This window comes from Rhagoletis pomonella, unplaced genomic scaffold (genome assembly GCF_013731165.1).
Source record: "Rhagoletis pomonella isolate Grant_MI unplaced genomic scaffold, Rhpom_1.0 Rhpom_scaffold_00001, whole genome shotgun sequence".
NCBI lineage: Eukaryota > Metazoa > Arthropoda > Insecta > Diptera > Tephritidae > Rhagoletis > Rhagoletis pomonella.
This window is the reverse complement of record NW_023458555.1, coordinates 68,166-79,244: the sequence shown is the minus strand read 5'-3', so window position 1 is coordinate 79,244 and position 11,079 is coordinate 68,166. Positions and strand designations below refer to the sequence as shown.

At 36.4% G+C, this 11,079-nt stretch overlaps 1 protein-coding gene across 4 annotated transcripts in view; it reads right to left on the bottom strand.

Moving 5' to 3' along the window:
• Positions 1-349: 349 nt before the first annotated feature.
• Positions 350-11,079, bottom strand: part of LOC118735560 — a 36,577-nt gene continuing 25,847 nt past the window's right edge. For 3 of the 4 annotated variants that reach the window (XM_036465388.1, XM_036465379.1, XM_036465395.1), the window contains exons 7-13: positions 10,953-11,069; positions 8,724-8,855; positions 8,402-8,661; positions 8,195-8,339; positions 6,201-6,350; positions 3,795-3,972; positions 795-3,718 (exon numbers count right to left, since the gene is read on the bottom strand). In XM_036465388.1, coding sequence (XP_036321281.1) covers positions 795-3,718; positions 3,795-3,972; positions 6,201-6,350; positions 8,195-8,339; positions 8,402-8,661; positions 8,724-8,855; positions 10,953-11,069 — 3,906 coding nt within the window. Of the gene's footprint in view, positions 3,719-3,794; positions 3,973-6,200; positions 6,351-8,194; positions 8,340-8,401; positions 8,662-8,723; positions 8,856-10,952; positions 11,070-11,079 lie in introns of all 4 variants that reach the window. The other variant, XM_036465373.1, reaches the window with a different exon arrangement.

Below are 11,079 nucleotides of genomic sequence, written 5' to 3'. Positions count from 1 at the left end.
ACAAATAAAAAATTGAAATTGGAAAAAAATTAAATTGCGACTTTCTTTCTTAGGGCCGTTTTCTGATGTAACCTTTAACCTTAAAGCACACTTTATATTTAAAGGTTGGATTAAATATAAAGCTAGGACTAAAGTTAAGAATTTTACGCATGTACATATGTATCTTGGTGGTAAACCAATTTAAAACCGATAATAAAATGCTTTACTTTAGACACAATCATCCGTTTTAATGCAAAATTTAAATATAAAGTGAGCTTTAAAGTTACAGGGTACTTAGAATTTTAGAATTTTTGTTAGAATAGATTAAAAATATTTGACATTTTCGAGACCAAATTTGAAAAAATAAAAATCAAATCCGCTGCTCTAATGATACTACCCAAGGCGTATTTAACAAGGTGGTATTTGCCGTATATAAGTAAAAAATTACACTAACAAATTATACGCAGTTATCCATACTGCCATTGGTATGAGTTACAACAACTACATAATTTAGACGTAATGCCCTCCACGGCGAAAAACTCAGCTGTTGCCCCAACAGCACCTTGTTAAATACACCTTGATACTACCTGTTTAATGTGCCTTGATATCTTCCGATTCCGATTCTTTGCCCTAACGCATGCAAAGCATATCCTATATTTTAAAGTTCTCGTATGTATGTATATGGCTTATAGTTATAACAATACAGTTACAATCGTTGGTAACTAACCGACGTATTAGTGTTTTTAAATCGCGTCATAGATTTCATAAATGCGTGACATTTATTCTGTTGGTTGAACTTATCATTATGTAAGAAATCATGGTGAGAAGACTCGTAAACTGCGAAGTAATGTAGCTAAGACGTTAGCTAAGCATTCAGCCTGTAATGCAAGTGGTCCTGCGCCAAGTGGACCTATTTTTACACCTACTAGTTCTCTGAAACTGGAAGCCACGTCATGCACTTTGAGTACGATGTTACGGGTTTGCAGAGGTGATGAGGTATGGCGCGTCATATCTTGAGTGAGTTCGGTGATACGCCGGATCGCTGTGAGGCATGAAGTGAGATGTTCTGGCAATGATGATAACGTCATATCGGACATAGCCACCACCAAGAATTTTGACGCAGTCACCAAAACTAATGTTTGTTCGGTCAGTTCATTTCGCGCCCGCTGGAATTTATCTTCATCAATTCTAATGCCACCACCAGCAAGTTGCGCTGCCGAACACTGAGCGGCTACTTGATCTAGTTTTACCATAAGTCCTGACATTGCTAAATCGGTTTTGGCCAGCAGTGCTTCGCTGTCAATAACGTGTCCATTTTTTATAATATATTTTTCGCCGAATTTTTGTGTTATGTTGGGATTCAAAGGAACGGCGACAGGCCCAGGAGTTTTTATTTTTCGTGCCATTTGTGGAGAGCAGACCAAAGAGAATGGACATTTATCGCTTACTGAATTCTGAAGGTAGGTCGAGGAGTAATCAGTGGCGGATCTTTGATAACCAATAGCTGACGGGGTAATAAGGTGATGCTGTTGTAAGCTACTGGAATAATTTGAACTAGGACTAGACGCCGGGAAAATGCGAGGAGGTGTTTGTGGCGGGACTGGTGAAACGCTTTTCTTCATAGAGTATGTTGTATTAACTGGTGCATTTCGCGGAGTAGGACGGTGGGCTATTGGCGGTAGAGGTGGCTTTTTTGGGGCTTCACTCACCGGTGGAGGGGAACGACTTTCCTCTTCGCGGCTGGAAGTACAAGTTCTTGGCGGTAGGATAGGTGGTGTTTCAGTCTGCATTATCATTTCCGGTTTTGTAACTGTTTCCACTTTCGGTAATATTCCAATAGAGCCTTGTTGTTTCTTTGGTGAAAATCGCTTGATTAGTTCTGCACTTTTAGGAGGCCGAATGGGTGGAGGTGATGTTTCTATAGATTGCGAACGAGGGGGTAATTTCAGGCTTGTATTTGCCGATTCTGATTCATTGAAATTATCTTCCTTTTTAGACTTAGGGCAACATGAAAATGTTCCTTTTCTTTCAACTGTTGCATATTCGATGACGTGTCCTCCTTTACCCACATTAAATTCTTTAGAATTCACTTCCTTGAGTGACCGGTTTGTGTCAATTCTTTCGAAAGATTTAGTTTTAGCCTTTTCTCCTGTTTCTAATATAGAGTTACTGTATAAGCCTTCGGTTTGCTTTTCTGATAAATTATGCTCCTGTTTCGAATTTTCAATCTCTTCTAGGTTAGGTGGTGGTGGTATAATAAATGACATTATTTCCTCTGGTGTTAGCTCTTTAGCAGGCGTAGCTCTCTGAGTCGGTGGTGCAACTATTACTTTCGCTAAAAATTTATCTAAATCACCGTCTACATCAGGTATAGATGTCTTTTTGGATCCATCACCGAATCCGTGTGGTGCTGCAGTCAGCAAGGTAATCGAGTCTAACTCATCGGGGGTTCGTGGAGGCGGTATAGATCGTAGATCAATTAAATCAGCATCAGTTTCAATAAATGTGTCCGCACGTATTTCAAAACCATAAATTTCTGACAGTTTCTTCGCAGCAATATCGGTATCGTGATTTCGATCTTCAATATTACTTATCTCCTTGAGTTGCTTTAAATATTCTTTCAAATTATAATCTCTGGTATCGGGACCGAAATTGTTGCCATCGGGACTATGTAGGCCGAAGCTGCTACGATATGCTAAATTCTTTTTAGAGCTGATTCTGGTTTCTCCCGGGTACAGAATTATTGGTCGACGTGCTGTTGGTGAGTTTGTTGGAGAATTAACCGATTCAGAATCACTCTCGCTTTGGGAAAAGTCGGCACTTGCTTGTAAGTTGCTAAGTATTTGCCCGAGATTGTTGAATTTTCGTTCGGAGCGCGGACTGGACGCCTCACTAACACTTGCACTGGTTGCTACTAAATCCTGACTATTGCTACCGATAGATTTTAAGCTCTGGGTTATGCCATTAATATCCTGATTAATAGCTTCTGCTAAAAGCACTAAGGAGTCGCTATGCTTAAGGGCACCTGGTTGTGGGGTATCCTCTGTTGAAGAAACCTTACTGCTGTTTATGCTTTCGCAATCGCTGTCGAACTCTATTGTACCGCCCCATTTGTTCGCGCTTTGTTCCGCATTTAACAAATCATTTTGCCATGAATTTATTCGGCCGAAATAATTAAAGTTCACAGATGATTTCTGGCGGGTAGCAAAATCTTGAACGTACTCGCATTGTTCGTTCAAATACTGTTCAGAGTTTTCCACCATTTTCTGCATTTCATGCACGCGCCGAAGCACCTCTTCATTTTTAGCCTCAATAAAATCATTTGTATTCGAGCAGTTTGATTGCTCACAATAATTACTTCCACCTCCACTACTATCGCTCATGCCAGAATCCTTTGCTTCCTCTAGTAACTCTGTCGCCATAACACTGTGAATATCCAGATCCATCGCAGCGTTACTAACAAATGAAACGCTCTTTGGTTTTGGTTTAATATCCGTAATGCTGGAGTAGTTAACGTCAGACGGTCCGATTGCATCTGGACTTTCAGTAGCAGACAACTTCTCCTTTTTATTTGTCGGATGATATGGTGGTGTCATGAGAAAGTTTATGCTGTGCGCTCTATTATGTAAGGGCAACAAATAGCTCCAAGCTGCGGGCAATACAGTGTGTTGTGATAAATATGAAGGTGCGTTGTCTTCATCATTTTGTTCCTTTTCTCGCTCTAATGGGAGCCTTTTCCCTAATATAAAAATAAGTATATTTTAAATTATATTAAACTCATATTAACGGAAATTCAATGAATACAAAAGTCATACCTGTCAGCAATCGATAATACCCAGCCAAAACTAGTGAAAATTCACATGCATCGCGGTCCTCCATCGAAAATTTCACAACTTTGTCACCTTGCATAAATATGACCACATTGCATGTAACGTCATCGTCTCGGTTAACAATGACATGACTAAAATCCTCAATAGCCGATATGGGCTGGGGCTGTATCAAAAATAATGAAGCATATCAGAAATATTCTAGGTTTTTTACTAAATACCTAGAAACATACATTTACAGAGGCGCTAAACTTTGACTTCCATATATCGTCGCTGGAATAATGAAATAGTCTAACATGAAAAGTATAGTTTTGAGAAAAACGAATTGGAAGTTTTTATAAACCATTACAAACCATACAAATACAATTTCGTTTTTCGGGAATAAATTCCCTGCAAACCATTTTTTCAGAGTATTCTGCATTGTAAAGAAATTTTAAAGAATCCGTTAAGATTTAATTCGATTTTTTGCCGAATTTTCTAAAATGAAATAAATTACGCACACTTCCATTCTTTTACGAAATTTCGGAAGAAAATCTGTGAAGCAACGAAAATAATGCTGCTATGTGAAGAATATCTTTCAGAATTTTTCCAGAATTTTCTTTATTTTTCGTACAGAAATTTCTTTACGAATTCGTGTCAACCTCTTCATATAATTTTTTTTGAAAATTCGTAAAAAAAATCGTTACAGAAATGAGATACTCCTAACGATTTCCTTAAGATTTCTGGAATTTTGGTTTGCAGGGTTAGTGAGCCAAAGAGATATTTAAGAAAACTAAATATTTTTCTAATAGATTACAGGATTGTCTATCCAATGGTGCAATTATCGAATAATAGTGTACGTGGCATTTACACTGTTTCTTTATTCGAACGACGATATGGTATGTATTATATTCTTATAAAAAAATTACGAAAAAAATATATCACGTAAAACATTGTATGAGTATATACATTTGTATTACATATGTAAGTATTCTATTTAGTTATATGTATAATATGTATGTAAGTATGTGGGTCAATAAAAGGAAAATTTACACGTAAATAATGCTCCTTAAGTTCGAAAAAATTTTTATTTTCACATGGCACATGCTTTTTTCAACTAAAAAAACATTTGGCCATTGTTTGGCCGAGCTTTTCTTTAGATTTGTGGCGCACGCCTTATGTTGTCACATAAAGAGCAGGGACCTACAGATTTACGCCCCCTCCGAACGGCAAATGTTTTTTTTTATAAGAAATGCACCCGAGGAGATAAACGTCTTCATGGGTCGGCATGGAATATTAATAACTGCGGTCCAAAAGACGAAGCTCCACACCAATTCAACTTTGTTACAGATCAGCTCGCTAGACCTAACAATTGTCAGCGCTGGTCTGATAAACAGCATATCGTCGGTGATACTGCAAAACGGTCCATGTCTATTAGTACCCTTGACCCTTAGATGGTATCTTACGTGCACCGGAATGCATCTATAAATCGTTACACCCTAATAAACAAATGATAAAACTGTCTACCTTTGGCTGCTAAAAATGAACGGTTGCCATAAGCGATCAGATACAGATAACAGATCAATTAAGCACAAGAGGTAATAAGTGACATAGAACCAGTGTTGCCGGTTTAGGCTTTTGGTGGCTAGATTTAGCTACCACATACTTTTTTTGGCCACATAAATTTAAAATTGCCCCTGGCCCTTTTTAGCCCTTTTGGGAAATTTATTCGTACTTTACATAAAAAAGTTGTATATGCCTATTATGGCAATAATAGAAACTCCTTTTGTGGACCAGTGGTTGCTATATTTCTTCTTTTTTATTCAATAATTAATATTTTTTTATAAATGTCTAGCTCATTTTACATATAACACCGTGCGATAGTCAATTTTACGCACAAAAAAATAAATATATTCGCGAAACCATGGGCCAAATATAGTAAAATTGGGTTTTTAGTTTTTTGTTCTGACGTGAGTAATTCAAAAATGATTAAACAAAAATCAGTGAAATACGCCTAGCGAAAAAATATGGGTACCAAATTAAAGAGAAAATTCTGTAGAATTTAAGCAGATTCATTTAAAGAAACTACCTATTTGTCCCCGTCGTGAATCCAAAATATTTAATTTTTTTTTTTAATTCTAAAGAAATTCCCCCTTTCATTTAAGGTACTTTATCAGATATGTATACGCAAAGTATTATTAAATGCGTATACATTTAATTACTGTCTTTGGTTTTGTTACTTATGAAATAATTTTCACTTTAAATAAAAAAATTACGTTTCAAACCGATTTATTTATTTTTTATTTTAATGGCTGGAGAGATTCTCAAACAAAATGCCAAGATCGTAAAAAGCGAAAAAATTAACATCCATAATACATACATCTGTTGCATATGTATATGTAAAATAATACTTACAACCGAATTTCTGGTACTGGATATTTGACTCAAACCAAACCTCGGGCTAACAAGTAAAACACGCTCGACTCCTTCTCTTTGGTTTGTGCTGAAACATTTGGCGCCGTAGCTTGGCAAACTTGCAATAATATCTAAGTAGTGTAATTTCGCCTAAAATAATTCATGTCAGTCAAGTATAAGTACTGCGTATGTAAGTATGAACTTACAGCAGAATAGGTTCAATATAATTGATAAGTTTTTTCTTAAACGTCCAACAAAAACGTCATAAGACACCAGATTAAAATACAAGTATATATTTTCTTGCGACTTTATTTACGAAATAAGCATTCAAGTAATATTTGATCTTTATTTTATCAGTATCAGTGCTAACTTCGTTTGCATTGAATTTTCAGAGCCCGATATGAGTTTTTTGAATTTGTACTACACCCTGCACTAAATTGTAACTGCACTGAGAATTTCAGTTTACTATTCATTTATTAGGTTCATTCCTTATCTTTTTGGACTAAAATCTGAAAAGTGTCAAAATGTCAGAGCGTAAGCAAAATGCGCTCACTAAAAGAGAATAACAGGAAAAGTAAAGGAACACAAAAAACCAAATTTTTAGTGCAAAGAATGGCAACAACAAAGCTAACGTCAAATAAGAATGTAAATGTATGTACAAAACACCTTCACGCAAACACAAGCACAATAAACACTTACTATATCAATTATTTTTTGCCTCCTTCCAATTTCAATTCACTTTTTTTACTTTTTAGATTATTCTCACTTTTTGCGTATTCTTTAATTTCCGTTAATTTAAATTCAGTTGAGTTTGACACTTTTCAGGATTTTGCCAGAAAAAATTCTTCTGACTAAATCTGACTACTCGGACTGATGACAGAGTCACTCTCACCGAGTGTTGCTCTCTCATTTTTGCTGTCATTTCCCAGTTAAGGAACGCTTTTTGGACTAAATCTGACTACTTCGGACTTTTTCTGACTATTTCTGGGAGATAAGGAACGCTCCTATTAATAGTGGAATCGAAAATTATCGAAAAATGGTTAGTGATAGCAACATAATAATAATAATAGATTGGCGCTTACACATATGTTAGTGTTTGGCCGAGCTTCTCCTCCAAATTGTGGCGTGCGCCTTGATGTTGTCACACAAAGGGGAGCGACCGTCGATATGTGGTGGCTTGTATGAGCGCTTATATAAACATCGCAACATCGTAAACCGCTTTGGTATAAGTTGATAATTTGAATCCAACTCAATAACACCTACCACAATCTTGACATAATCTAAGAAGGTGGCGCCTCTTTATGCATTTGTTACGGCGGGTACCTGAGACTTTAGAACGACTAACTGTATGAGCTTTACAACGACATTGGTATACAGATCTACATACATATGCAGTTAGTTCATCGAATAAGAATACAGCAGCCAGAGCATACCACGTCGTACGAATGAATTCAATTACTCCATCCTTACGGGTATTCGAAGCGGTACCCGCTTGTGCAGGAAGGCTTATCTGCGTTGGAAAGATTAGGTGGAGAGAGACTTAGTGATGTGGGGCATGGTGTTTCTTAAATCGGTTAAGCTGTTAAAGCACCATTCCAGGAGAAGGAAAATACGAAATGTTTCGCTGCAGGACTAGACACCATGTTAATCTGACCTTAGCGTTGTGAGAAATGGTCGGAATGCTTTCCTTCTGTCCTCTAGACAAATAACTTGGACTGAAATTATTCTTGAGTACGATTAAATATTACTTGGTTTCTTTTTTAACATTACCAATGGTGGTCTCGATGTTTTTATTTTGATGTTGTTTGTGTCTGAATTGAATATAATTTTCGCTGCATTTACAAAAAATAACTCGAGAATAAGCTAGTAGACGCACCAAACGGTTAAAGTTAAAAATCATGTTGAACCTATTCTGCTGGGTAGACTTGCACAAACATGCCTACTTATGTAAGTTTGTGCCAATTCAAAAAATTGAGAATAGCAATAAGTATTACCTGAAGTTGTGTCAAAACTTTGGTTGATGATCCCGTCATCTCCGCATTTAATTTTAAGAAATGTGATATTAAGCGTCTCAGCTCTTTTCGTTTCATACCTTCAAACAAAGATATGGGCACAAATCTTTCCAAGCCGAACTCACGCCTGAAAATATTAAAAGATAGTCATATGTATTTTTCTAAGTATTGTATAAACATTTCATTTACTCTACAAATTTAACTGTCAACTTCGTTGGAGAAACGTTATTGGCCAAGGCATGCTGATGCATATGCAATGCGGCTAGTCTTAACGCAACCTCCGGTTGAAGTTCAGGCGCAAAACGCTCTTGAGTAACATCATTACAGCACTGCATATACAAATAATCGAGTGCATTTAGATCCTTTTGAGCTAAATCAGCTGCCGATATTGGCACAAAAGTTACCCGAAATAGACATCGCAGCTTGTGCGCACCTGGTCGTGCAGCAATCTATAATAATGCCAAAATTTATTATTAAAGATTTTCAGTAAATATTTATAAAATATATTTACACGCGCTAAAGATTCCTCAGGATCGAGCAATGTGAGTTTATTTCGCTTCAAACTTTTCACATGCTCTAGCACAAGGCTAAATATTTCTCCTGTTGAGAGGCACAGCTTGTCCAAAAGCGAACCCATTACATCCTAGAAGGATAATAATTTTGTTAGATCATGTGCACTTAAAGTATACACATACCCAGTCGGACTTTTTGGAATGCTATATGTATATGCATATTTAGTCCAAGCTCGCAGGGCCACCAGACCAAACTTATTTTGGAAGTAACAAAATTTAAGAATTAACTAGTTTTATATGTTTGTACATATTTAAAATGTATGGGTATCTGCTTGCTGGGTAAGCGCCCCTTTAACAGGCACCAGGTAGGAAAAGTACGTAAAAACGTTACTTACCATTGTTAAAATAGGAGTGGTATTTTCTTTTCATACGTATTTACATATGTTTTACAAAATATTATTAAAAATCAATGTTCGCCAGACGCTTAAAATTCGTATAATCAATAGTGGTTTTCCTCTTAGGTTTGATAAAACGCGTGAATACGTGGCGTATACGTAACATAATTTCCAGCCATATTCCACACAAAAATCTAAATTATAGTTTAAAAAACCAAAAACCTGCCTATTATAATCGCCATTCGTACTGTCAATCAGGTATGTAGCTTGAGAATAGAAATCGCTGCATCTTTTAGGCGCATCAATATTACATAGTTACATCCCGAGCTAATAAAAGGAAGGTAAACATAAACGAATTGAAGTTTTTTTTATCAGCTAGTGAATTACTTCAACCCCAGAAGCAACCATAAAGTAGCTGCGAATACTGAAAATGAATTTTTGCAATATTACGTAAATTTCGACATTAACAAGGGTAAGAAACGTTTTTACGTACCTTCCCTACCTGATTCCTGTCAATGGGCCGCCTACCCAAGCAAGTAGATACACGTGTGTACATTCTTAAGTGCATTAGTATAAATATTTTGTTACTTCGAAAATAAGTTATATCTGGCGGCGCTTAGATCTTACCGTTTTCGTTCGTTTAGGTGGTAAATAATAGTTTATAATCTTTTGCTAGGCCAAGAGTCATTATGTGCTGAAAAAGTTCCTTTCACTTGCACCAGCTCGCTATGCATTCAGTACATATGAAGTGAAATCGAATAATATTTTACTACAATGCACCAAACTTTTCAGGCATTGTGTCTTAATTGGACTTTACAGGATTTCTAGGATTAAAGCCGAAGACTAGATTCTAACCCAAATTGTTCTGGCGATATGGGTTTCGGTGCTCATATGCAAGGCATATAAGAAGGCTATGGGGACCCTCCAGATAACCATTCTATGCAAGATCTATTCGCATACATAACGTGTACCAAAGAAGATGGGATGACACAGTGAGGCGCATAAAAAGAAACACTATAGTAAGGCCGAGACCACGGAATGAGCGGCTGAGCGGTGAGCGGCTTAAAATTAAAACATATGAAATACTATTGAAGTGGCCACGCAATGAGCGGCATTTCTGTATGGCGCCACTCAGCCGCTCATTGCGTGGCCTCGGCCTATGGAACACTTTGGATAACAAAAAATTCCAAAAAATCTATTCCAACAGAAGAGTGATTACCATTAATTAATTTTAATCAATAATCGCGATTAACATTTTAATTGTTAATTTTTAATCGTTAATCAGTTTAACATTTTGCCAACACTGGATCAGAGCTAACAATTGTTTTTGAATGAATGAAGCATTCTATTACTTATTTTGCAACTCAAAGGATTCAGTAATTTTGAGAACAATTTACGAATCCGCTCAAAAACTTTTTAGAATATCCGGATAACGAAAAGGAACGAATGTCCGAACGGATATCCGAATTCACGGATAGTGTCACATCTAATATGTATATATGGATGTACACTGAGAAAATAGTCGGCTGAATATGTTTCTCTCAACACAAGATTTGGTAACTATAACAATAATTTACATAACTGTGCATTACCAAATCAAGTGTTGAGAAAAACGTAGTGTTTTCATGCTACATTCCCCTCTTCTATTTATTACATTCAGAGAAAACAGTCAATTTTTAGCCAAAGCAAATAATCAAAGTAGACAACTCTACAATCTGGAATAAAGTTATTCCAGCAAACCATATACATACATAGTTATGTATATATGTATATACATAATAGCAATACCAAACTACATAAGCATAATTTATAACATTATAACTAATTGAATACCTGTACAGAGGTGGTCGCATCGTACTTAAATGACTTTGTTTGGCCATTTTCTAGAAATACTTTCAGCACATTCGCCATCGGTGGCACACAAATGTCGCCCAAAGAGAATGCTGATGCCTTATGGATT